The sequence below is a fragment of the Anser cygnoides genome, unplaced genomic scaffold, assembly GCF_040182565.1.
Source record: "Anser cygnoides isolate HZ-2024a breed goose unplaced genomic scaffold, Taihu_goose_T2T_genome scaffold_43_1, whole genome shotgun sequence".
Classification (NCBI taxonomy): Eukaryota; Metazoa; Chordata; class Aves; order Anseriformes; family Anatidae; genus Anser; species Anser cygnoides.
In genome coordinates this window covers 1,376,624-1,401,922 of record NW_027103067.1, presented here as the reverse complement: position 1 = coordinate 1,401,922, position 25,299 = coordinate 1,376,624, and the positions used below count along the sequence as shown (strand labels likewise).

Here is a 25,299-nt window from a genome sequence, read left to right as displayed (position 1 = left end):
GGTGGCTCCCTGGCTGAGAGCCCTTCGGCCTCCCCGCCAGATCCCGACGGGTCCCTCCAGATCCCCCTGCAGGGCTCCCAAAGGATCTCTCCAGCCCCCCTCCGGCTCCCCGTGGATCCCCCCGGATCCCCCTGTCAGACCCCAGTGGATCCCTCCAGGTCCCCCATAGGGCTCCCAATGGATCCTTCCAGGCCCCCCCCCCCCCCGCTCCCAATGGATCCCCCAGATCCCCCCATCAGTTACCAATAGACCCTCCCAAGCCCCCCCCTGCTCCCAATGGATCCCCCCAGATCCCCCCATCAGTTACCAATGGATCCTTCTAGCCCCCTCCCCCCCCCCCTCCCAATGGATCCTTCCAGGCCCCCCCCACTCCCAATGGATCCCCCCAGATCCCCCCATCAGTTACCAATGGATCCTTCCAGCCCCCCCCCCCCCCCCGCAGGGCTCCCCCTTCCAGGCCCCCCCCGCTCCCAATGGGTTCCCCCGGATCCCCCCCATCAGTTACCAATAGACTCTTCCAGCCCCCTCCCCCCCCCGCAGGGCTCTCAATGGATCCCTCCAGGCCCCCCCCCCCCCCCGGCTCCCAATGGATCCACCCAGCTCCCCCCGCAGGGCTCCCAATGGGCCGCTCCTCTCCCTCTCGCCCCGCCCCTCGCTGCCAATTGGCCCCGCGCTCTCCGCGGGCGGGCCCGCTTTCCATCTAGGGGCACACGCCTCCTGACGGACAGCCCCTCAGCCAATCATCGACAGGAGGGCGGGGCCCGGGGCGCCGGGAGGGGGGCAGCGCGGAGCCGCCGCCATTTTGTGAGCAGCGAGCGGCGAAGGGGGCGCAGGTGGGGGCGGGGCCGGCACCGGGAGGGGCGGGGGGAGGGCACGGGGGGGGGGAGGGGGAGGGCACCGGGAGGGGTTGGGGAGCGTCCCGGGGCGGGGGGGGGGGGGTGGGGGGGTCCCGGGGGTGCTGAGCCCGCTGCCCGCTGCAGGCCGGCGCCATGGTGAAGCTGTTCATCGGGAACCTGCCGCGGGAGGCGACGGAGCAGGAGATCCGCTCGCTGTTCGAGCAGTACGGCAAGGTGCTGGAGTGCGACATCGTCAAGAACTACGGCTTCGTGCACATCGAGGACCGCACGGCGGCCGAGGACGCCATCCGCAACCTGCACCACCACAAGCTGCACGGCGTCTGCATCAACGTGGAGGCCAGCAAGAACAAGAGCAAGGCCTCCACCAAGCTGCACGTGGGCAACATCAGCCCCACCTGCACCAACCTGGAGCTGCGGGCCAAGTTCGAGGAGTACGGCCCCGTCATCGAGTGCGACATCGTCAAGGACTATGCCTTCGTGCACATGGAGCGGGCGGAGGACGCGGTGGAGGCCATCCGCGGGCTGGACAACGCCGAGTTCCAAGGTGGGACGGGGACCGGGACGGGCGGGCTGCCGGCGGGCTCTGCGGAGGGATCGCGGGTCCCCTTCCAGCGCGGGCGTTGACATCTTTTAGAGCCCGGCCGTCGGAGCTGGAGACGTGCGGATGGTGCCGGTGGCGTCGCGGCCTCCGCTTGGCGAGACCGAGCCCAGCCTCGGGCTTGCGGTGGGGGTGAGGCTGCTCTGAGCGCCCCAAACCTCTCAGCCGCGGTCCAAGAGCCCTCTGTAGGGCATCGGACGTCTCCGGGCATCACCGCGGCTCTCTCCCCTTGAATTAAGCACGGAAAGATGTGTTTTGGGGTTTTCGTTTGCATTCCAGCTCTGCCTGTGCTGTGTAACGTGGCATGCCCGTTTCTTTCCCAAGGGTCAGGCCCTCACGGCAGCGACCCCGTAGGGCCTGGGGCGTTTCGGGTGGGCTGCGGGCACGGGGAGCCATCTCTGACCAACCCAACGCGGCTGAGGAGCCCGATGGCGAAACCCTGGCTCTGGTCCAACGCTGCCGGTGCCGCCTGTGCAGCACGGAGGGGCTGCCGGCCAGCCCGGTAAGAGGGCGGGCAGAGGCACCGCCGCGGCGCTGGGCCACTTTCTTCATCGCCGAAAGCGAGCGCATCCCCGTCAGGCTGGGTCCAAACCCAGCAGGGCGTCGGGGACGCGTCCGGCGCTTCATCCCGATCCACCGCCGTCCCGTCCCGGGGCTCGCCCGCACGGTGGGGCTGGTTCGGTCCTGCCCATCCCTACTGGGGTCTGGGCGAAGCCTCCGTTTTGGGTGCCCACAGAACTCGTCTTCAGCCAGGGCCGCGTAGTATCGCCCGTCCCCCCGCTCGTAGACGTGGCCCTCGGCTGCCCCCTGCTCCCCACGCTAGGGCTGGGGGCACCGTGTGGGTGTCCTGGCCCAAGCCCACGTGGTTCCGGCGCTGCCGGCACTCGCAGTCCGAAAGCGAAGCGGCGCGGCCTGCGCAGGATCCGGCGTCATCCCCAGGGGCTCGTCACAGGCCCGCGGCCGCCTCCCCTTTCAGAGGGTGCTCGTCCCCTCGCTGCCGCCGCGGTCGGTGCTGCCATCTGGCACGGCAGGGTCCGCGGCCGCAGCCGTGGCCCTGCGTGCTCTGGGGCACGGCGAAGCTCCAGGGCCGGTGGTGACAGCGCCGGGCTGCTGTGTAATCACCGGAGCAGGACGGCACGCTGGTTTGGGGCAGAAAGCTGTTTTTTATGTGACTTTGGCCGGACGGCAAGGTCGCTGGCGGCTTGCTCGGTGCAGCTGGCCCCGACCTGCACCCCGAACCCCTCCCAGCCTAATTCGGGCGGCCGAGCCGCGTCTCCGAGCCACCGAGCGCTCTGTCTCGCCAGCGTCGTTGCGGCACCGTCCCCGTCCCCGGTGGCACCTTCCCGGTAAGTCGGTCTGCCGCGCCCCAGGACGCGGCTGCTCCTCGAGCTCGTCGACGCAGAGCGGGACGGGCGGCGGAGGCCGGGGGCTCGGCGGCCCCGGGGGCTCTCCCGCTCGCGGCGCGGTTTCTGGTGTGGAATGGAACGAGGCGCCGTCGGTGCGAGGTGGCTCGGGGGGGGCTCTGGCTGGTTCTGTCCTGCTCTGTTGTACTGTGCATGTTTCTGTAACGAACCTCTTGGTGCGGCCTGAATTATAGCCTCCCTTTTGCGTCTGTTTCTTAAAGGCAAGCGGATGCGCGTGCAGTTGTCCACGAGTCGGCTCAGGACCGCGCCCGGGATGGGAGACAAGAGCGGCTGCTACCGGTGCGGGAAGGAAGGGCACTGGTCTAAAGAGTGTCCGGTAGATCGCCCGGGGCAAGTGGCTGACTTTACCGAGGCCTATAACGAGCAGTACGGAGCCGTGCGCACTCCCTACACCGCGGGCTATGGGGAGACCATGTATTACGATGACGCGTACAGCGGGATGGCCGACTACTACAAGCGCTACCGCGTCAGGTCCTATGCGACGGCCTCTGCATACGACGCCTATGCAGAGCAGACCATGGCCCAGTACTCCCAGTACGCCCAGTACTCCCAGGTCCAGTCCACGGCCATGGCCGCCACCACAGCCATGGCCAGTCGCATCCCCACCACCCTAGACCCCTACGATAGAGCTCTGCTGCCCACCCCGGGCGCGGCCGCCGCGGTCGCCGCCGCCGCCACCGCCGCGGCGGCGGCGGCCTCCTCCACCTATTACACCCGGGATAGAAGCCCCCTGCGCCGCACGGCAGCCGCGGCCACCACCGTCGGAGAGGCGTACACTTACGATCGTAGTCAGCTGTCGCCGGTCTCGTCGGTCGCTCGGGCCTCCCTCTACGACATGCAGCGCTTCGGGCGCGACCCGTACGCGGACAGGGCGCGGTACTCTGCCTTTTGAGCCGAGGTGAGCGTGTTCGCAGGGCTGCTCCGTGGTGCTTGTCCTTACAGCCGGTGCTGCCTCCGGGGCTGCGTGGGGTCCCCGGCGGCTCGGAACACGGGCTCCGCTAGTCCCCGACGCCGCTGGCCGGGCATCTGCGCCCTGCCTCCTGCCCGCAGCTGGGGTAGAGCCGGGCTTGAGTAAACGGGTCAGGGTTAAGCAAAAAGGACCCGAGCCGGGCCCTTTCTGGACGTTAAAGCCCGGATGCTGGCTCTGTAAGCCACCGTGACGGGTGCCGGCGCGTTGCCGCAGCACCCTCCGGAGCCTTGCCGCAACGAGCGGTGCTCCTGGGCGCGGGGAGCGGGACCCGAAATCCCCCCCCCCACCCCGTGCTGCCCGGGCACCCGGTGAGGGGAGACTCCTCTCCCCGCTCGGCTCCCGGTAAAACCGTGCCCTGCTCCAGCCGCCTCTCGCGGGAGCCTCCCGCTGCCTTTCCCCCGCTGCCGTGGCAAGGGCAGAGCCGAGCCCGGCACCGTCCCGACGGGTGAGGCCGGTGCCGTCCCCGCCGAGCGAGCTCGGCTCACGTCTGGACTCCGGTTGCTTTCAGGAGGGCGCTGGCGCCGCCGCTGCCGCCGCGCAGGGCTCGGCACGGCCCCGGCTGCGAGGCGGGCGCTGACCTGTGCTTTTCTCTTTCAGGTAAGATATTTGCGGCTGGACGTCGGGGTCCCGTCGCACGTGAAATCTGCGCCGCGCGCGTCAGACGGTGCTGCGCTTCCAGGCACGCCCGCGTCAGCTAACGAACCGGTCCCTAACGGACGCTCAAGCTTCTTCGTAGCGTAGTCAGGAGTAGCTTAACCCCCTCCCCGCCCCCTCCGTACATTCGATTTTTCAGGATTTGCTTTGAATTAGCTCCTTGGCCCCCCCGTGCTGCCCTCCAGCCCGGCCGCCCCTAGCTGGTCTAGGCTCAGGTTTAGCGCGAGCGTAGCCGTAGCGCGAGCTTTGCTTCCCTGCTCCCTCGAGGCGTGCGTGGAGCTGCTCCCCCCCCCTCCCTCGCAGCCTGGGCTGTAGCTTTTTTTTTCCGTTTTTCTGTTTTTTTTTTTTTCTTTTTTAACGTGCTTATTTTTTAAAGAGAATCAGTCTTAACTTTGTAATACTAAATGACGTAGCCGAGTCTGAACCGCTGAGTCGAGCCCCCGGGTCACGCCACCGGCATGGGGCACAACCCGCCGCCCCCCCCTCGGCCTTTAGCCTCCTTTCCAGTGAAATAAACTCTTTTAACAAACCCGGGCGTGTGTCTGGCGTGCGGGCGCTTCCCCCTCTGAGTCCCAGGGGGCTTTTCTCCGGCCACGCTCCCCCTGGGCTCACCACCGACATTGGCCCCAGAAAGGGCAGGAGAGGCTGGGCCTCTCTCTGCGGCCTCCCCGCCGTGCCTCCCCTCGATGGCAGCACCCCCCTAATCCCAATGCTGGGCTAATTAACCCCCGACCCCCCCGGGGCTGGCTAATTAACCCCCGACCCCCCCTGGGGCTGGCTCGTTAATCCCTGCTGTCAGCAGGGTGGGCCCCACAGAGCCCCCCCACGCACCCCCTGCCTGGCTGCCGCCCCTTGTGCTCGCCAGCTCCAACCCCTGCTCCCCTCCCTGGCTCCTTAAGTAACGATGTTAATTAATTAAACGCTCGCCTGGGTCACAGCCGCTGTCCGGGCCCCTCGCCTTGGCCCTGGGCTCCTGGTTGTGGTTTTTTGGCGTCCTGAAGCAAGCAGCAGCTCTCGCCTGCTCCTCGGGGTGCGTTTCCAGATTTCCTCTCTCTGCCTCCTCCAGCTAACGGCCTCCGCCCGATCACCTACAGCTCGCGGTGCCTTCTCCTCTCCTTCTCTACCGAGCCGACTCCTAATTCCCGCTTCTCAAAGCAACGCTGGCACTCGGCTACGTTTTTTTTTTTTACCAGCAACTCGAGCGCTCTGCATCTCCGGCCGCGTTTCTGCTGCTTTATTTGAACGCGGCCGTCGCTGCGGTCTCCGGGAGCCTCCCTCTCGCTGACGCCGCGTCCTGGAAAACGAGGGGGAGAAGCGTTAGGCCCCCGTCACGCACGGCGCCGGTTAACGATCCCCTTCATTTGCCGTTCCAGCAGCGGGCCGGGGCCGCTTTTCTTTCCTCAGGCTGTGTTTTCACCCCGAGCCAGCGCTGACTCCGTGACCTCGGTGTGCGCGGGGGGGTCCCAGCCCTCCGACAGGCCCGACGCAAGCGGCGAGGGGGCCACCGGCGCCCCGCCGCCGCCCCGCCGCTCCCCGAACAAGAAGACAAGGGACAGCAAACGCTTTTACAAGCTTTAATGATGGTTCCAGCAGCGAGGAAGAGCCCGGCGTGGCCCAAGCGAGCCGCTCAGCCGCACGGAGGGACCAGCGACGCTCGCCCTGGGCTGAGCGAGCCGATTACATTCGAGAGCTACTCCGATAAAACCGAAGCGTCGCCGGGGAAGGAGCCGACCAAATTTCACGTAGTGAACGCCGAGAGGAAAACAAAACGCTGGCCGGGGAGAAAACCTGCGAGCGCCGCAGTTAAACACGAGTGGGGACACCCTGAAAGACCAGAACACCGCCCGAGGGGACCGTCCCCCGGGGGAGGCCACCGCCCTGACGTGGCACCCTGTCCCCGGGGGCGTCCCTACTCCCTCTGCTTGCAGAAATTTATGATTTCTTCCAGAAATCCGCTGCCGCCCCCCCCCAAAACAGAGCAGCTCTGGGCAGAGACGTGTGCAACAACCGCGCGCGGCCGACGCTGCGGCCCCAAACCCGCCGGTTTGCCTCTAGCGGGGACAGGGAGTGCAGCGGGACGCGGCCTGACCCCGCCGCGAGGGGTCCCCGAACGGCCGGGCTGGGGAAAGAAATACAGAGGACAAGGGTTTCTAAACGGAAAACAGCCCAGCTTTTTATTTACAGTCGTACAAAACGTCACTCGGCGCTGCTGCGTCGAGCCCAGCGCTGTGCCCGGGCTGAAACGGAACGCTTTCAAAAGGCGGGGGGGGGGGAAGAAAAAACGGGGACGGGGATCCGAAAGAGCGCCCGCCCCTCGCTCGGCGGCACCGATCGCTCCGGTTCCAAAACGCGCCCGGGCGGCGAGGGGATCGCCGAGAGCGCAAGCGAGACGGCGCCACGACGCTACGGCCGGCGCAGGGAACGGCGGAGGGGCTGCGCGGCCGCCTCGCGCTCCTCCCGGCACAGAGCAACGGGTTTTCAAACCGTGAGTCCAAAACCTTCTAAAAACGGGAGAGGAGAGGGGAAAAAAATAAAAGGAAGGGAGGAAGAAAAAAAAAAAAAAGGGCAGCTAAAAATAACCGTCCCTGCCCGGGGCTAACGGCCGGGAGCAGGCGAACCACGCTGGGTGCGACGGAGAGCGCTGCGCCGCTGGTGACACCGGAGACGGCGCGGAGGGGAGGGAGCGACCCGGCGGCGCTACCGGGAGGCGTCCCGAGGGAACGCCGCACGCCCGCCAGCCCTAGAGGCGGCGCTGGTAGCCCGAGTGCACGCGGGCCGGGGGCAGGTAATCGCCGTAGCCGCCCGAGTAGCGGGCGTAATCGGCGTGCGCTTCCGGAAGGCGGCGGTAATCCATCGGGGACTTTGTCGGCGAGCGGCGGTACGCGAGCGGCGAGTCCGCTAAGCGGCGGTAATCTGAGAGGTCAGACAAACGGCGGTCTGAATTGTACCTGGTCGAGAGAAGAGAGATGGCGTGAATAAAGCACCGGGGCGCAGGAGGCGAGAGCGGGTCTCTGCCGAGAGGGCGCCCCGAATCCTGGCGCAGCGGCGGGCGCGGCGCAGGGACCACCCGCCGTGGCTCGCCGCCGCCCGAATCGAGGCGGGCGAAGCTTCGCCGTCGCGGCCTCCCCGGTGAACAAGCGAAGCCGATTCCCCCGGATTTCGGGGGGCAAACGAGCGCTTGGTGAACCCGCCGCCTTCCTGAGGCGACGCCCGGCACAGAGCGACGCAGCCACCTCCCGGCGCAATGGCACAGGCGGACGGCCCGGCGCACGCGGACACCGAGAGCGGCCCCCGGGTGTCCAGCGCGGCCCGGGAGAGGGGCGAGAACCCGCCCGCGCCCACCCCCGGCCCCGGCCAGTCGCAGAGAAGCAAGGGGAGGGGGTTACGCGGGGTGTGCGGCGCCCGCGCTGCGCTCCCACCCCTCCGGCGCCACGCGCTCCTGGGTGTTAGCTCCGCGGCGCGCCGGGGCCGAGCTCGCCGAGGCAGGGAGGCGCCGGCCCCCGCGCTGCGTGGGGACGAGAGGCGCCGCACGCTACGCGCCAGCCGCCGCCCCTGGCCCAGCTGCGTACCTTTTTGCCAGAGCGGAGGACTTTTTGTACGGATCGTCATAGCCGGCGCTGCGAGGCGGTGAGAGGCGGGTGCGCTCGTAGGGCGGTGCGACGGCGGTGGCCTGCGACAGGCCCAAGTAGGAGGCCGCCTGCTGCCCCAGCTGGCTCGGCCCGTCGTAGGCGCTGCCCGGCTGGGCTCTGTAGGCGGCCGCCAGCGACGCGGAGGAGGCCTGCTGCGCCGGGTAGGAGGCCGCCATCGAGTTGGAGGCCTGGGCTCGGTAGGCCGCCGTCAGCGGGGCGGAGGCCTGCGCCTTGTAGGAGGCGGCAGCCTGGCTGCCGTAGGAGGCGGCCAGCGAGGAGCCCGCCGGGGCGCCGTAGGTGGCGGAGAGCGCGGCGGCGGACTGGCTGCCGTAGGAGGCGGGCAGGTTGGCGGCGGGCTGGGCGCCGTAGGAGGCCGAGTGGCCGGCAGCGGGCTGGGCGCCGTAGGAGGCCGAGAGCGCGGCCACCGGCTGCGCGCCGTAGGAGGCCGAGTGGCCGGCCACCGGCTGCGCGCCGTAGGCGGCGTGGCTGGCCATGGGCTGGGCGCCGTAGGATGTGGCGTGCGCGGCCACGGCCTGGGCGCTGTAGGAGACCGAGAGCACGGCGCCGGCCTGGGCGCCGTAGGAGGCGGCGTGGCCGTCTATGGGCTGCGCGCCGTAGGAGGCGGCGTGGCCGGCGGCGGCCTGCACGCCATAGGAGGCTACGTGCGTGGCCACGGCCTGGGCGCCGTAGGAAACCGTGGGGCCGGCGGCAGGCTGGGTGCCGTAGGCGGCGGCAGCCTGGGCGCCGTAGGCGGCCGAGTAGCCGGAGGCGGCCTGCGCCCCGTAGGAGGAGGCCAGGGCCGTGGACTGGACGCTGTAGCCGGAGAGCTGGGAAGCGGCGGGCTGCGCGCCGTAGGAGGCGGCGGGCTGCGCGCCGTAGGAGGCCAGGGAGTTGGCGCCGGGCTGCGCGCCCGAGGCGCCCAGGGAGACGGCGGCGGCCTGGGAGCGGTAGGCGCCGCCCAGCGAGGCCGAGGGCTGGGCGCGGTACGCGGCCGCCTGGCCCGTGGTGGGCTGCGGGCGGTAGGCCATGCCCAGCGAGGCCGAGGGCTGGGCGCGGTAGGTGGCCCCCAGCGAGGCCGAGGGCTGGGCGCGGTAGGCGGCCGGCTGCGCCGTCATGGGGAGCGTCACCGCCGAGTAGCTGCCGGCTCTGGTCGGGGAGCGCCGGAGGGGGCTGCGGTCCCGCCCGAAGTAGGCGGGGGAGGAGGGCCGCGGCTGCGGGTCGAAGCCGTCGTACTTGCTGGCGGCGCCGGTGCCGAAGCGCTGCTGGTAATCGTACAGGGAGGAGGAGGAGGCGGCGGCGTAGCCGGCGGCGGCCGAGGGGAAGGCGGCGTCCGCGACCCTCCGCTGCTCGAAGCCCTCGATCTTGGGCTGGAACTTCTCCCTGTACTCCAGGCCTATCCGCTTGTTCTTGTCCACCACGACGCCGGCCTGCACGGCCGGGCCCATGCCCTTTTTCTGCACATTGGTCGAGAGCTCCACATTGACTCTTCTTCCTTTCACCTCCTTCCCATTAAGATTTTCGATGGCAACTTTTGCATCTGCTTCGTTCTCCATGTGAACAAATGCATAGTCTGATAAAGCAGCAGACAGAGGGTTATCAGTGGGGAAGAAAAGACATTTCGTTACAGGATCGAACGCTTAACGAGGCGCGCGGCCCCGCTCCACCCTATGCGCAGCCCGCCGAGCTGCGGCCCGGCTAACCAGCGACAGCAGCGGCGGCCCCGCTCGCGCCGAAACCTCCCCACTTGGCCCCGGGCTCGAGCGGAGCGAGCGCGTCCTCCTGGCACCCTGAGCCACCACCCGACTGTGGGGAACGAGAAACCACAGCCTCCGGCCCGAGGCTTGGAGCAAGTTCGGGTTAAAGCGGGGCTTTGCCCGCCCCGGGCCCTGCTTTCCCCCTGCCACCAGTATCAGCGGGCCGCTGACAGCTCGGGTCGGCCCCGGTGCGCTCCCACCCCTGTAATTAGCGCTGCGAGCCCAGCGGAGCTGCCAGGCCCCGCTTTCTGCTCCTCTTGCCACCGTTTTCTTCCTTCCCTTGCCCCGTCACAGCGTGCCCTGCCGCAGGCCACCGCGTTCTGCGGTGCGCGGCCCCTCGCCGCATTCAAAGCCCCCCAGGGACTTCTCCGCGCCGGTCCTCGGCCCGCATGAGGCCTCTCAGCGGCAAGTGAAAGGAGAGAGCGGGGAGAGGAGAGGACCGGCGAGCGCCGCCGGGGCAAAGGGCCGCAGCACCAAGCGGCTCCGCTCCAGAAGGGAGCGAGGCCCGCGGGGAGCGCGTTCCGGCGAGGCGTTAGAGGCGTCCGGAGGCCGGGGGCATGGCAGCGAGGAGCTGAGCAAACAAGCAGCGCAGGAAGGTGAATCATTAACCGAAAGCGGAGGCGCCGGACAGGAGGTGAGAGCCGAGAGAAGCGTTAGAAGCAGCAGAGACCGGTAGCGGCACGGTGACACCAGCAGGCTGGAGCCAGGCCTGACGGCCACCTGCAGCACGTCAGGGAGTGGTTTTAGGGTCTGGACCCCACTGCGGGGGCTCAGGAGGTGTGGGGGGGCTCGATCCCCACGTCACAGCAGCTCTGGGAGGCTGGCACGTGGCACGGGGCGCTCGCTGCGGTGCCTCCGTGGTGGTGACCCATGGTGACAAGCACCCAACCCCGCAGCATCGCCGCAGACCAGCCAGGAAACCACTGCGGTCGCAGGCCGGAGGCGCAGCGGTGACACCCCCCAAGGACCCCCTTCCACCTGCAGCACCGGGGGGAAAGCCTCAGGGCAGCCCCCCCGAAGGTCTCGGCGTGCTCGGAGGTACCGCTCACCAAACGCAGCGCTAGGGCCGGGCAAACGCCATAACAACGCCTCAAGGTCCAGCTAAAACATGGTAAACGCGTGCGTTACCGTGCCCAGCCTCCCCCCGCTCGCTCCCCCGGCTCCACACCACGATCCCACCCCTCCCAGGCTCCTTCCAGCAGCAGGAAGCACTCAAGCACTGCATACGCTTCCAAACGCTGCTGTAGAGGTGCTAGAAATGCCCCTGGAGGTCCCTGGAAAGCCCCAAACCCACCCCGGCAGCCCACCCCCTTTGGGGGCTGCCGCAAAGACCCCCGCAAATCAGCCACGGGGACGCCAGAAACATTTGGCGTGGGTTCGGCGCCGTTCTCCGACGGGGCAGGGGCGTCCTGGTGGGGCTGTGACCTGGGACGAGAGAGAGCAGAGGCAACAGCATCACCCTGCCGCGGGGCGCGACGGGGCCGAGCCACGTGGGGCAGCCCCGGCCGGCACCTTCTCAAGCGAGGGGGGACATGGAGAGACCTCGGCGCGAGGTAATTCCCACCCCCCCTTGATGCTGCACCCCCGAATTAACGGCGTGCAGGGGCCCCGAGCCAGGGCAGCCCCTCAGAAACTTGCATTCCACGTGCCACCAAACTTCAGAACTGGCTATAAAGCAGCCTCCGCATCCGGGCCGAAATAGATTTGGGCAAAGAAAGCTGTGGTGGAGGGGGAGGAAAATACCTCCCAGCCCTTAACGGGGAGAAATTCCAGGAGCACGCATAGCTCCGGGCCATCCCTTTGTGTCCCCGTCCCAGGGGAAGGGGGAGGATGAACCCCGGCGCCCTGCAGCAAGGCTGGGGGAGAGCCCCGTGCGGTGGTGGGGGGGTACCGGGGGGCGGAGGGCTCGCAGCCCGGGGGCGCCGCCAGATCGGGCCGGGGAAGGGGGGGGGGGGGAAGAAACCGCAAGGCGCCGGTCGGAAAACGGCGCAGCCCCGGCCACAACCGGCGACGGAGCGGCTCCGGGGACGGTCGCTGGCGCTGCACCAGGCCGGGGCCGGAGCGAGAGGGGCCCCCAGCGGAGGGGCAGGGGGAGGCCGACGCCGTGCTGAGGGCGAGGGGAGCGGCCCCCGGGAGCGGCCCCGGGAGCGGCGGCGGGTCCGGTACCTTTGACCACGTCGCACTCGACGACGGTGCCGTACTGCTGGAAGAGCGAGCGGAGCTCGCCGCTGGTGCAGGCGGCCGAGACGTTGCCGACAAAGATCTTGCAGGTGTTGGTGGGCCGCGGCCGCGAGGGCTCCACCACGATGCGGCGGCCGTGCAGCTGGTGGCCGTTGAGCTGCGCGATGGCGCGGGCCGCCGCCGCCTCGTCGCGGAGGTGCACGAAGGCGAACTGCTTCATGAGGGCGATGCCGAGCACAGGCCCGGCGACGCCGGCGAACAGCTCGCTCAGCTCCTCCGCCGTCGCCTCCTCGGGCACGTTGCCCACGAAGAGCTTTATGCCGGGACGCATGGCGGCGGCGGCGGCGGAGGGTAGCGGGAAGCGGGAGCGCGGCGGCCTCACAAAATGGCGGCCGCACCTCAGAGCTGAGGGGGAGAGGCGAACGCGCACTGCGCATGCGCGCCGCCTTCCCGCCCACCTCACCGCGCGTGCGCGACCGCAGCTCCCGCCTCTGCCCTCGGGAGTTGCCTAGCAACAGCCCCCCCCCCCCCCCCCAGTGAGCGCGGAGCCTAACGGTCCGGGCGGCCGCGGGAGGGCGAAGCCGCGCCAGGCCACGCCCACTCTTAAAGGGGCCGCGGGGCCGGTTCTGAGGGGGCCCGAGGAGGCTGCGGGGCGGAAAGAGCACGTCATCACAAACATCTTTATTTTTTAAAAATATTTACACGTTATTATATGCATTTGCACTCTGGTTTCTCCTCAGATTATATCATTATACTTTATTAGAAAAATATGCATTCTGGTTCCTCCCCAGATCGTATATTTGTATTTTTTCATATAAATTTACACTCCAGTTTCCCCTCAGATCCTACAATTACACTTTATTATATAAATTTTCACTCCACTTTCTTCCCAGATCCTATAATTATATTTTTTTAATATAAATTTGCACTCCAGTTTCCCCTCAGATCCTACAATTACACTTCATCGCAGAACTTTGCACTCTGGTTTCTCCTCAGACTGTATACTTGTATTTTTTCATATAAATTTGCACTCCGGATTCTCCTCAGATTGCAAAATTATACTTTATCATATAAATTTTCACTCAGTTTCCCCTCAGACTGTGTATTTATACTTTATCATATAAGTTTTCACTCAGTTTCCCCTCAGATCGTACAACTACACTTTATCATGTAAATTCACACTCGGTTTCCCCTCAGATCTTACATTTTTCTATATAAATTTTTGTCGTGGTTTCTCCTCAGATCATATATTTATACTTTATCATATAAATTTACACTCAATTTCCCCCCGGATCGTATATTTATGCTTTACTCTATAAATTCACCCTTGGTTTCCCCTCATACTGTGTAATTATACTTTTTTAATACAAATTTGCACTGGTTTTCCCTCAGACCGTATAATCACATTTTTTAGACAAATTTGCGCTCCGTTTTTCCCTCAGATCATACAACTGTACCATAGAAATTTGCGCTCTGGTTTCCCCTCAGATCCCATAATCACACTTTATCCTACAAATTCGCGCTCGGTTTCTCCTCAGACGGCATAATTATACATTTTCACGCAAACCCACGCTCCCGTTTCTCACGTAAACCCCCCCGGTTCCTCGCTGCCCCTACAGGTGCGGGGCGGGGGCCGGGGGCGGCCCGGCGGCGGCTCGGTCCCGCTCGTCCCACAGCGTGAGGCCGTCGCAGCTGCAGACGCGCTTGGGGTTCTGGAAGAGCCCGGCCGCCCGCGCCACCACGCCGCAGGCCAGCCTGGGGGGCACGGGGCGTGAGGGGGGGGCTTCGTCCCCCTCCCCCCCCGCCCCCAAGCCCCTTTTTTGAGCCCCCCACCGCTCACCTCGGCCCCGAGTTCCCCGTCACCCGTGACAGCGGGTGGGAGCCGCGGCCCAGGTCGTCCTCGCCCGCGTCCACCACCACCGAGCGCCCGATGATGTCCCAGACCTGGGGGGCACACGGAGCGGGGGCTCGGGACCCCCCCGGGGGTTTGGGGCGCAGGGTGGCCCCCCCCCCCCCGACCCCCCCACGGCCTCACCTTCAGGCGCGAGTCCTCCATGCGGAAGGCGGCCCGGCCGTCGGCGTCCGCCCAGACGTTCCCCAGGTCCCCAGCGTGCTACAGGGCAGCGTGGGGGGCGTCAGGGGAGACCCCAAAGCTCCCCCCCCCATCCACCGGTCCCAGGGGGTCCTGCAGGCTCACCCGGTGCTCGTCCTCGGGTCCCCCGTGGCACTCCCCGTCAGGGTTGAAATGGTCCCCGCAGCTGTGGGGGGACGTGGGGTGAGGTCGGGGTGTCCCCGTTCCCCGTTGGGGTGTCCCCGTTCCCCGTTGGGGTGTCCCCATCCCCCATTAGGGTGTCCCCCTCCCCTATTAGGGTGTCCCTGTTCTCTCTTGGGGTGCCCCCATTCCCCATTGGGGTCCCAGTTCCCATTGGGGTGTCTCCTTTCCCCATTGGGGTGTCCCTGTCCCCTGCTGGGGTGTCCCTGTTCCCCTCAGGGCATCCCCATTCCCCATCGGTGTTCCCGTTCCCCACAGAGGTGTCCCCGTTCCCCATCAGGGTGTCCCTGTCCCCCGTTGGGGCATCCCCGTCCCCCGTTGGGGCCCCCGTTCCCCATCAGGGCGTCCCAATCCCCTGTTGGGGTGTCCCCATTCCCCGTTGGGGTCCCCATTCCCCATCAGGGTGTCCCCACTCCCCATTCCCCGTTGGGGTGCCCCCGTTCCCCGTCGGGACGTCCCCATCCCCGTCGGGACGTCCCCGTCCCCTCACCTGTCGCAGGAGCGGGACAAGTCCCCGAACTCGTGCACGTGCAGCCCGTGGGGGCCCGGCTGCAGCCCGTCGATGGCCCCGTCCACCAGGCACCGCTGCGGGGACACCTGCAGGAACCGCACCAGGCCCCGCACCCCGCCGGGGCCGGACAGAGCGGCCACCGCCGCGCCCAGGCTGGCTACGGGGACACACGTTGGCACCCCCGGCCCAGTTTGGGTCCCCCCCCGGCCCAGTTTGGCCCCCCCCCCGGCCCAATTTGGGGCCCCCCAGCCCGGTTTGTACTCACCGTCCTCGGCGCCCCCCATGCCTTTCAGCACCGCGCGGCGCCCCGAGGCTTCCAGCAGCTCCCGCACACGCTCGGCCGCCAGCTCGGCCTCCACCAGCACCGTCTGCGCCTCCAGGCGCAGCTCCAGCAGCCGCACGCCTGCGGGGACGCGCGGTGACGCCGGGGGGACACCGGTGGCGGTGGCGGCGGCGGAGGGGGGGGGGTTGTGGGGGTGCGGGGCTCACCTGGGGCTCCCCGCAGCGCCTCCCGCACGGCCTCGGCGCAGCTCTCGCAGCTCATCTGCACGGTGAACTCCAGCTGGGGACAAGAGGGGACACGGGGTCGGCACCGCACGCCCCGCTACGTGGTGGTGGCACCCCAAAAGCTGCCACACCCGGGGTGCTGCACCCCAAATGTTCTGTCTGTGGGGCGCTGCGCCCCTATAATCCCATAACCGGGCACCTACAGCCCCCAAATCCTATCGCTGGGGTTATTCACTCTAAAAAACCCTATAGCCCTCTAAAAAGTTGGGGCCCTGCACCCCCAAAATCCCACAGCTGCGGACTTGGACCCCCATAATCCCATGGCTGCAGCCCTCTACCCCCAAAATCCCAAAGCTGGGGATCTGAACCCTCGAAATCCCAAAGCTGGGGCCCTGCACCCCAAAAATCCCATAGCTGGGGCCCTGCACCCCAAAAATCCCATAGCTGACGTTATTCGCCCCAAAAGTCGCACAGCTGGGGCCCTGCACTCCCCAAACCCTAAAACTGGGACCCTACACACCAAAAATCCCATGGCTTGGGCTCTTCACCCCATAAATCCCGAAGCTGGGGCCCTGCAGCCCCAAAATCCCATAGCTGGCGTTATTCGCCCCAAAAATCGCACAGCTGGGGCCCTGCACCCCAAAACCCCACAGCTGGGCCCCCGCACCCCAGAAACGCCCCACGCACGGTCCCAGCACCCCCCGGAGCTGGGCCCTGCCCCCCCGGCCCCCCGTTACCCCCCCCCCCCCGCCCCGCGCCCTCACCCTGCAGCTGGGCCCGCGGGGCCCCGGCACCGCCATGGCCGCGGGCTCGGTCCCGGCGCCGCGGAACCAAAGCGGCGGCGCCCGCGGCGGGGGCCGGACCCGTGAGGGCGACGGACCAGAAGCCACTTCCGGCGCGCCGTTGCCATGGAAACGGGGGCCGCCGCAGGCTTCTGGGGGCCGCTGTAGGCCGCGGGGAGCCCCCGGGGATTTGTGAGGGGCCGAAGGGGGCTCGAGGGGGGCCCTGGGGGGCTGCTGAAGCCGAGTACGTGCAGGGTTGGGGATCCCCGTTACCGGGGGGGGGATCTGGGGGTGCTTGGGGGGGGGGGTGAGAGCAGTTTTGGGGGGGTCCCAGGACGATTTGGGGGTCCCAGGATGATTTGGGGGAGTCCACGCATTTTTTAAGGGGGTCCGGAAAGATTGGGTGGGGTCCGAGGCCGTTTTGGAGGGTTCCGGGACGATTTGGGGGTCCCAGAACAATTTGGGGGGAGTGTCCAGGACGTTTTGGGGGTCTCAGGACGATTGGGGGGGGTCCAGGACATCTTGGGGGGCTCCAGAAAGATTTGGGGGGAGGTCCAGGACGATTTGGGGGGGTCCCAGGCTGTTTTGGGGGTACCAGGACGATTTGGAGGTGATCTACGCTGTTTGGGGGGGGGGTCATGATGTTAGGGGGAGGGTCCAGAAAAATATGGGGGGAGTTCCAAGATGATCTGGGGGGCTCCGGGACGTTTTGGGGGATCCCAGGCTGACTTGGGGGTCCCAGGCCGATTTGGGGGGGCTCTCCCCCGCTGCCGCAGGCCCGGAGCGATGGAGCCCCCGCCGCCCCGGCGCAGCCTCGCCGCCCCCGTGCTCGAGGAGAAGCTGGCGGCCGACCTGCGGGAGCTGCGAGCCATCGCCGGCGCCGACCTCCGCGCCGTCCCCTGCCTGCTGCCCCTCGCCCGGCTGCCCCCCAGGGCGCCCCGCGCCCCCCGCCCGCCACCCCCGGCCACCGACCCCCATCCCGGCACCGCCGCGGCGCCCAGAGCCCGCTCGCTGCCGGCGTGGACGGAGCAACGGCACCGGGTGGAGAAGCCGGGGGTCCCGCCGCCGCCGCGGCCCCGCTCCCTGCCGGCGCTGCCGACCCCCGCTGCCCCCCCCCGCGCCACCGCCGCGGCGCTGGATCTGCACCGGCTGACGCAGAGGGTGGCGAGCGACAGGCACCAGCTGCCACCGCTGCTGGCGGCGCTCACCCGCCGCCCCCGGGACGCCGCACGGCTGCGGTGGCTGCGGGGCCACCAAACGCAGCGGCCGGGGCCCCCCCCCGCGCCAATCCCGGCCCTCGGCGTCAGCCTCCTGCGGCGGCCGGAGCTGGCGGAGAGCGCGGTGGGGCTGCGGGTGCAGCCGCCGCTGTGCCCCGGGCCCGCGGAGGTCGCGGCGGAGGCCGAGGCCGAGGCCGTGCGCGGCGGGGAGCTGCGGGCGCTCTACGAGCGGCTGGCGGCGGCGCTGCCCGGCGAGCGGCTGCGCTTCGAGCACGAGCCCCTGGTGGAGCCGGCTGCCGACGACACCGAGCTCGGCCCCGGGGGTCACCATTGGACCCGCGCCGCGGCACGCAGCGCCCCGGCGGCGCGGCGGCGGGAGCCCCAAAGCGCCTCGCTGCTGCAGGACTACCTGCGGTACCTCGCGGGCACCGGCTCTGACTTCCTCCACGCCATCTTCAACCTCGGTGGCGGTGAGGAAGAGGAGGAGGAGGAGCCGGTGAAGGCCCCACGGGCGACGGCGGAGCCGCGGCAGCCGGCAGCGGTGACGGCGGTGACACCGGCGGCGCTGCAGCAGCTTCAGCGGCGCCTCCGCCAGCTCTGGGCCGCGCTGCTCGTCCCCGGCCGCGAGCAGCTGGCCACGGCCACCAAATACGCCGGCGGTGCGGCCCTGGCGCGGCTGCCGGCGGCGCTGGAGCTGTGGGAGGAGGCCGCCAACCTCATCCAGCAGCGGGAGCAGCTCCTGGCGTGGCTGGAGGGGCTGGAGGCGCGCGCCTCCGACCCCAACCGCTTCTTCCGCAGGGCCCCCAAGGCCTTCGCGGCGCGTGCCGGCGAGGCGCGGGCCCGCGGGCGGCTGCGTGCCGCCGTGGCGCGCTGCGAGGGGCCGCTCCGCGCCGCCCTGAGGCGCCTGCGGGAGGAATTCGGGGACGTGGTGACGCTGCGGGGACGCCCCTACGAGGAGAAGATGCGCCGGGACGGGGTGGAGATGCTCTACAGGCTGCAGCAGGGCCGCCGCGCCGGCGCTCTGGGGGCGATGCTGCGGCATGGGGGCCCCGAAACGTCCCCGGGGGGCACAGATGGGACGTGAGAACAGGGGAGCGGTGCCACGATCCCCGCCCCGCGGAGCAGGCGCTGCTGGAAAATACATTTATTCACCCCAAATCCCCGGTCGGTGGCGTGGAAGGGCGCCGGCTCCCCGTGTGCTGAGCCCTCGGGGCCGGGGGACGGACGGGGACCCCCCGCACCCGCCCGGGGACGCCGCATGCACCGCGTCCCCCCGCTGCCGGGCCCTAAATCCGGGCGGTCTGGTCCCCGGGGCGGGTGGGGGGGGCTCAGCCCATGCTGTCCTTCACCTGCTGCACGATGCGGGCGCGCACGGCCCGGGCCTCGCTGGAGATCTGCACGTGGGGCGCCTGCAGCGGCAGCTCGGGCTCGGGGTCGGGCTCGGGGCCCTCGGGGGGCTCGAGGGGCATGCGGCGGCGCAGGGCGATGTTGTGGAGGACGCAGCAGGCCAGGAAGATCTGGCAGACCTTCTGCGGGGCGTACTGCAGGCAGCCGCCCGCCGCGTCCAGGCAGCGGAAGCGGCGCTTGAGGAGGGCGCGGGTCTGGCGCAGGGCGGCCAGCGCCTGGTGGTGCAGCGCGTTGTAGCGCTCCTCCGCCGCGCCGCACGGGAAGAGGATGGGCGTCATCAGCCACGTCTTCAGCGGGTAGCTGCGGTCGCCTGCGGGGAGGGGACGGCGCCTCGTCGCCCTCGCGCCGCCCCGCAGCCCCTCGCGTGGCTCCCTCGTGTCCCCTCGTGGCGTCCACATGTCCCCAAGTGTCCCCAAAACCCCCAAATCTCCCAAACCCCCCAAATCTCCCAAAACCCCCAAATATCCCAAACCCTCCCAAATCTTCCCAAACTCCCAAGTGTCCCCAAAACCCCCACATCTCCCCAAAACCCCCACATCTCCCCAAACCCCCAAATCTCCCCAAAACCCCCACATCTCCCCAAACCCCCAAATATCCCAAAACCCCCAAATATCCCCAAAACCCCCAAATCTCCCCAAACCCCCAAATTTCCCAAACCCCCCAAATCTTCCCAAACTCCCAAGTCTCCCCAAAACTTCCCAAGTCTTCCCCACACCCCAAAGTCCCCCCAAATCCCCCAATACCCCCCAACGAGTCTCTCCAAAATCCCCTAGTCCGACAAAACCCCCCAAATATCCACAACCCCCCCCAATCTCCCCAAACCCCCAACTCGCCCCAAATCTCCCCCATCCCCAAAATCTCCCCAAACCCCCAACTCTCCCCCAAACCCCCAACTCTCCCCCAAACCCCCAACTCTCCCCCAATCCCCCAACTCTCCCCCAATCCCCCAACTCTCCCCCAAACCCCCAACTCTCCCCCAATCCCCCAACTCTCCCCCAATCCCCCAACTCTCCCCCAAACCCCCAACTCTCCCCCAATCCCCCAAACCTCCCCCAATCCCCCAAACCTCCCCCAAATCCCCCCTCCGCCCCCCCCAAGCCCCCCCCGTCCTCCCCGTCCCCCCCCTCACCCAGCAGCCAGGCTCCCTCGGGCCGCGCCCCCTCGAGCAGCCGCGCCAGCGCCGAATTCTCCAGCACGGCGGCGTTGGGGCAGGAGCCGGGGAACTTGGCCACCACGTTGGTGATGGCGCCGGCGGCGTCGCACACCACCTGCATGTTCATGGAGTGGAAGTTGCGGGCGTTGCGGAAGGCCACCTCGTTCTCCGACGGCGCCCGCAGCGCCACGTGCATGCTGCCCAGCAGCCCCAGCACGCCGGGGAAGGCGCCGGTGCCCGCGGGCGGCGCGGGGCGGCCGGGCGCGGGGAAGGCGATGTAGCGCGCCGCCCGCCGCTGCAGCGCCTCCAGGAACTGCGCCAGGCAGTTGGACATGGCCGACTGGCTGATGCCGGTGGAGTCGCGCGTGGCCGTCTGGAAGGAGCCCGACGCCAGGAAGGTGAGCGCCGACGTCACCTTGACGGCCACCGGCAGCGCGTGGCTGCGCCCCGTCAGGCTCTCCAGGTCGGCGCCCAGCTCGCGGCACAGCCCGGCGATGGCGGCCTTGTCGAGGCGGTAGCGCCGCAGCACCTGCTCCTCGCTCAGGTCCAGGAAGGAGCTGCGCGCCCGGTACACGCGGTGCTCGGGGTAGAAGCGGCGGCGGCGGCCGCGCTTGCGCCGCGGGGCGGGGCCGGGGGACGAGGAGGCCCCCCCGGATGCCGCCGCCGCCGCCGCCTCGCCGCTGCGCTCACGCACCCGGCGCAGGAGCAGCACCGAGTCCGACATGGCCCCCGCGGGGGCACGGGAAGCGGGGGGCTGGGGGGGCCCCGGGGGGATTGAGGGGGGCTGGGGGGTCCGGGAGGGCTGGGGGCAGAGCAGGCCCAGGGGTGGGGCCTAACTGGGAGGGGAGAGGCCTGACTGGGAGGGGCGGGGCCTAATAGGGAAGGGAGGGGCCTGAGTGGGAGGGGCCTAATGGGGATGGGAGGAGCCTAACTGGGATGGGAGGAGCCTAACTGGGAGGGGAGGGGCTGAAAAGGGAGGGGAGGAGCCTAAACAGGAGGGGAGGGGCCTAATAGAGAAGGGAGGAGCCTAATAGGGAGGGGGCGGGGTCTAACGGGGAGGGGAGGGGCCTAGCCGGGAGGGGAGGGGCCAAGGAGGGAGGGAGAGGGCACGGGGGCGGGGTCAACGCGCGGGGGCGGGACCCGGCCTCGAGGGGCGGGGCCAACGAAAGGGCGGGGCGAATGGGGGCGGGGCCAGCGGTGGGCGGGGCCAGGCCCGGCGCGGCCGCCCGGGCCCTGCGGTCGCGGTACCGGCGGGGCGGGCCCCGTGGGCCCGGGCCGGGTTCCGGTTCCGGTTCCGGTCCCGCCGCTCGCTGCCTGCCCCGGCCCCGCTCCGCCGCTCCGACCCCGCCGGGCTCCGCCGGGCCTCCAGGCCACGCCCCCACGCCGCTCCCCGATTGGCTGCGTTTCCCCACGTGACCGGAAACGCCCCCTCTCTTTCCCCTCCCCTCCCTCCCTCGCCATTGGCCAGTGGGCGGGCGGGCGAGCTGGGCGGTGACGTCACCGCGCTCAGCCAATCGCGCCGCGCCCCTTGCGGCCCGAAGCCAATCGGCGGGCTCCGGGGGCGGGGCGAGGCGGGCGGGAGGTGCGGGGGGGGCGGAGCGGGCGCCGCCGCCATTTTGTCGCCGTCACCGACCCGGCGAGAGGCAGCGCGGGGCCGCGGTGAGCGCGGGGGGGGCCCGGGGGTGCGTGGAGCGGCCGGGGCCGGGCCTGGGGGTCCCGAGGGGGGATCGGGGGGGGGGCTGGGGGCGAGGCCGGGCCCGATCCGGGCCCTGTGAGGGCGGCGGGGGGGGGCGGGGAGAGACCGGGGGGGGGGAGGGGAGGGAAGGGGGGCTGGGGGGGGTTACGGGGGGGACAATGGGAGGGGAGGGGGGGCACGGAGGGGGATTGGGGGGGTCGGGGAGAACGGGGGAGGCCGCGGGGGGTCATGGAGGGAAAAGGGGGGGGATGGGAGGGAAGCAAGGGAGAATTTGGGGGTGGGGCGAATGGCGGGGGGGAATATGGGGGTACGGGGGGGTCACAGAGGGGGATGGGGTGATGGGAGGGAACGGGGGAGGCCACGGGGGGGAGGTGGGAGGGAAATAGGTGAGAATTTGGGGATGGGGGGTTGGAATATAGGGGCGTGGGGAGGAACAGTGGGGAATGGAGGTATAGGGGAGGCCGTGAGGGGAGCGAGCTGGGGGTGGGAGCTCCTCCTGTCCCCCTGGTCCTGTCCCAACTGACTCCTTCTTGTTTTTTTTTTCTCTCCGGTGCAGGCCGCCGAGATGGTGAAGCTGTTCATCGGGAACTTGCCACGGGAGGCGACGGAGCAGGAGATCCGCTCGCTGTTCGAGCAGTACGGGAAGGTGCTGGAGTGCGACATCATCAAGAACTACGGCTTCGTGCACATCGAGGACAAGACGGCGGCCGAGGACGCCATCCGCAACCTGCACCACCACAAGCTGCACGGCGTCTGCATCAACGTGGAGGCCAGCAAGAACAAGAGCAAGGCCTCCACCAAGCTGCACGTGGGCAACATCAGCCCCACGTGCACCAACCTGGAGCTGCGGGCCAAGTTCGAGGAGTACGGCCCCGTCATCGAGTGCGACATCGTCAAGGACTATGCCTTCGTGCACATGGAGCGGGCGGAGGACGCGGTGGAGGCCATCCGCGGGCTGGATAACACCGAGTTCCAAGGTGACGCGCGGGCCGGGGCCGCGGCCCTTGGCTGGGAGTAGGTAGCGCCGGGCTGAGCCCGAGGCAGACGGTCAGGTAGGAGAGGAGGTGCGGGGCCGCCCGGCCGGGGGGGTCCTCGGCTCTTTCCTGCCGGTTCCGCGCTGTGGGGGGAGCTCCTGCGGGCGCGGGGCCGCATCCTGCAGGACTCTCTCGGGGTCCTCCCAATGGGGTGCCCGTGCGCAGCCCCATCGGGGAGCGGGGGGAACCCAGGCGGTGCCCCCTCCCCAGTTCAGGACCGCGACACGTAGACGTGGCAGATGTGAGCAGCGTGGCCGCTGCCTTCACCCCTGAGCCCAAAACAAGGGGGTTTTGTTGCCTTTTTTCCCCGGCGTGCGATAGATTCGGTGCTGGCCCCGTGCACAGGGGCCCAGGAGAACCCCGCCGGGGTTGGCACCCACAGGTTCGGGTTGAATAAAGCGCCAAGAAGCTGTGCCATGCGTGTTACCGCCTGGGCAGGGCATCCCTTTGCCCTGGGGATGTTGTCCCCCTGCTCTCCAACGCTTCCCAGTACTGGTGGCGCCACGGCTGCATCTCGTTGCGGTCACGCGTCGAGCTTGAGCGCGGTGCTTGCGCTGCCTCGTGGTTGTGCCACAGCCGGGGCCCTGCTCCCGTGGGAGAGCGGGTTTGTGCCTCTCCGTTTTGCCAGCGGGCTGGAAATGGGCAGAAAAAGGGGAAAATAAGAATTAAAAATACCGCAGGTCCCGTCCGTCCCTGGGGCGCTGCGGTGTCGTGAGGCTCTGAGCCGGCTCCGCACCTGCGTATGCTGGGTCGCTTCGGCCTCGTCCCTGCGGGGCTCGGCACAGGAGGAGGAGGAGAAGGAGGAGGAGGAGGAGGAGAGTCCCCGGTGGCTGTTGGTGCTTCCCCGTGTGCCCGCCGTTAATTATAGCCTCCCTTTTGCGTCTGTTTCTTAAAGGCAAGCGGATGCGCGTGCAGTTGTCCACGAGTCGGCTCAGGACCGCGCCCGGGATGGGAGACAAGAGCGGCTGCTACCGGTGCGGGAAGGAAGGGCACTGGTCTAAAGAGTGTCCGGTAGATCGCCCGGGGCAAGTGGCTGACTTTACCGAGGCCTATAACGAGCAGTACGGAGCCGTGCGCACTCCCTACACCGCGGGCTATGGGGAGACCATGTATTACGATGACGCGTACAGCGGGATGGCCGACTACTACAAGCGCTACCGCGTCAGGTCCTATGCGACGGCCTCTGCATACGACGCCTATGCAGAGCAGACCATGGCCCAGTACTCCCAGTACGCCCAGTACTCCCAGGTCCAGTCCACGGCCATGGCCGCCACCACAGCCATGGCCAGTCGCATCCCCACCACCCTAGACCCCTACGATAGAGCTCTGCTGCCCACCCCGGGCGCGGCCGCCGCGGTCGCCGCCGCCGCCACCGCCGCGGCGGCGGCGGCCTCCTCCACCTATTACACCCGGGATAGAAGCCCCCTGCGCCGCACGGCAGCCGCGGCCACCACCGTCGGAGAGGCGTACACTTACGATCGTAGTCAGCTGTCGCCGGTCTCGTCGGTCGCTCGGGCCTCCCTCTACGACATGCAGCGGTTCGAGCGCGACCCGTACGCGGACAGGGCGCGGTACTCTGCCTTTTGAGCCGAGGTGAGCGCCGTACGGCGGCAGGAGGCGGTGGGGGCCGCCCCGGCGCGGCCTTTCCGCCATCAAAGCCCCCTCACCCCGAGCCCGCCGGCGGGCGCGGGGAGTTTGGCGCGGCGGGGGGTGCAGCCGCGTGTCCCGAGGGGGCGCGGGGAGAGCGGGGCGAGCGCACGCCGCCCGCGGGGCTGGTCCCGGAGCGTGGCCGGGGAGAGGCGCCGTGGCCCCGGCGCTTGCCATCGGGCACGGACGCGCGTCTCCGCCGGCACCGGTCCCTCCCGGGCGCGGCGCTGGCCGGTTGTAACGGGCCTTCGTCTCCCAGGAGGTGACCCCCCAAGGCGGAAGGAGCCCGGCAGGAAAATCCCCCCGCCGAGGAAGCGGCCCTGGGCCACCCGCGCGCGAGGACTCGCCGCGGCCCTGAGAGCCCCCCCCCGGAGCCCCGCGGCCGCCGCCGCGTCAGGTCAGAGGAGCCCCGGGCTGCCGCCGCCGCCGCCGCCGGTCTCGCACCGCGTCGCGGGAAAAGGGGGGGCTCCCGCGCCCCGGCCGCTGCGGGGAAGGGGCCGCTTGCCCCCCTCTCTGGGATCCCCGTCACCGTCACCGCTCCACCCCCCCCCTGCTGGCAGCGTCCCCGGGCCCGTGGTCCTGGCGCAGCCCCCCCTGACTTCTCTCTGCTTTCTTCCAGGTCGGGCGGCGTTGGAACAGAGCCTGCGCCCCCCACCCCGCCAGCGTTCCCCTCCCCGTCCCCCCACCTTTTTGTACGGAGGTTCCCACGTCTCGACTGCCCCCCCCCGACCCCCCCGGGGGTTCTGCTGCTCCCCAGCCCCCCCCTCCCGGTCTCCTCGTAGCTGCCACCTCCCTCATCGCCCTCCCCCCCCGGGCTCCCCCCCCCGGCTTTTCCAGCGAAATAAAGGTTTCCCACCGGAACTCGGTGTCCCCGTGTCTTTTATTTGGGGTGGGGGCTGCGGGGGGGTGCCCTCGTTCTTCCCCCCCCCCGGGGGCAGTGGGACCACGACGGCGGCGGGTCCTTGTTTCGCGGTGCGCGCTTCCCCCCCGGACTCATTTCGCAGCC

General features: G+C 69.0%; 6 protein-coding genes across 8 annotated transcripts; 3 read left to right on the top strand and 3 right to left on the bottom strand.

Moving 5' to 3' along the window:
- The first annotated feature begins 694 nt into the window (after positions 1–694).
- LOC106029570 (RNA-binding protein 4B) lies at positions 695–6,772 on the top strand. Of its 3 annotated transcripts, none has more exons than XM_066989332.1 (4): positions 696–833; positions 981–1,401; positions 3,080–3,777; positions 5,877–6,772. In XM_066989332.1, exons 2-3 carry the CDS (start codon positions 990–992, stop codon positions 3,769–3,771), a joined length of 1,104 nt encoding a protein of 367 aa, XP_066845433.1. In that variant the 5' UTR covers positions 696–833; positions 981–989; the 3' UTR covers positions 3,772–3,777; positions 5,877–6,772. The 3 variants fall into 3 exon arrangements, with proteins under 3 accessions (XP_066845434.1, XP_066845433.1, XP_066845432.1); XM_066989331.1 differs by lacking the exon at positions 5,877–6,772 and adding an exon at positions 4,447–5,032; XM_066989333.1 differs by lacking the exons at positions 3,080–3,777; positions 5,877–6,772 and adding an exon at positions 4,447–5,032 and having other exon boundaries at positions 695–833.
- LOC125181674 (RNA-binding protein 14) lies at positions 6,064–12,529 on the bottom strand. Its single transcript, XM_048056564.2, is given in 4 exon segments — positions 6,064–7,451; positions 8,073–9,702; positions 12,053–12,434; positions 12,436–12,529. Coding segments are annotated over 4 exon segments (2,289 nt in total). The 5' UTR covers positions 12,505–12,529; the 3' UTR covers positions 6,064–7,243.
- Positions 12,530–12,733: 204 nt separating this feature from the next.
- Positions 12,734–16,260, bottom strand: LOC125181673 (copper chaperone for superoxide dismutase). Its single transcript, XM_066989334.1, has 8 exons — positions 16,122–16,260; positions 15,340–15,412; positions 15,116–15,253; positions 14,830–15,007; positions 14,265–14,325; positions 14,103–14,180; positions 13,908–14,011; positions 12,734–13,822 (listed from the first exon to the last, which is right to left on the bottom strand). Exons 1-8 carry the CDS (start codon positions 16,155–16,157, stop codon positions 13,681–13,683), a joined length of 810 nt encoding a protein of 269 aa, XP_066845435.1. The 5' UTR covers positions 16,158–16,260; the 3' UTR covers positions 12,734–13,680.
- Positions 16,160–18,440, top strand: LOC136789301 (coiled-coil domain-containing protein 87-like). The gene is made up of 2 exons (XM_066989328.1): positions 16,160–16,383; positions 16,916–18,440. Exon 2 carries the CDS (start codon positions 16,926–16,928, stop codon positions 18,438–18,440), a length of 1,515 nt encoding a protein of 504 aa, XP_066845429.1. The 5' UTR covers positions 16,160–16,383; positions 16,916–16,925.
- Positions 18,441–18,485: 45 nt separating this feature from the next.
- Positions 18,486–21,327, bottom strand: LOC136789303 (putative nuclease HARBI1). Its single transcript, XM_066989330.1, has 2 exons — positions 19,893–21,327; positions 18,486–19,073 (listed from the first exon to the last, which is right to left on the bottom strand). Exons 1-2 carry the CDS (start codon positions 20,638–20,640, stop codon positions 18,685–18,687), a joined length of 1,137 nt encoding a protein of 378 aa, XP_066845431.1. The 5' UTR covers positions 20,641–21,327; the 3' UTR covers positions 18,486–18,684.
- An 841-nt stretch (positions 21,328–22,168) lies between these two features.
- On the top strand, positions 22,169–25,154 carry LOC136789302 (RNA-binding protein 4B-like). The gene is made up of 3 exons (XM_066989329.1): positions 22,169–22,589; positions 23,542–24,239; positions 24,913–25,154. Exons 1-2 carry the CDS (start codon positions 22,178–22,180, stop codon positions 24,231–24,233), a joined length of 1,104 nt encoding a protein of 367 aa, XP_066845430.1. The 5' UTR covers positions 22,169–22,177; the 3' UTR covers positions 24,234–24,239; positions 24,913–25,154.
- The last annotated feature ends 145 nt before the right edge of the window (positions 25,155–25,299 follow it).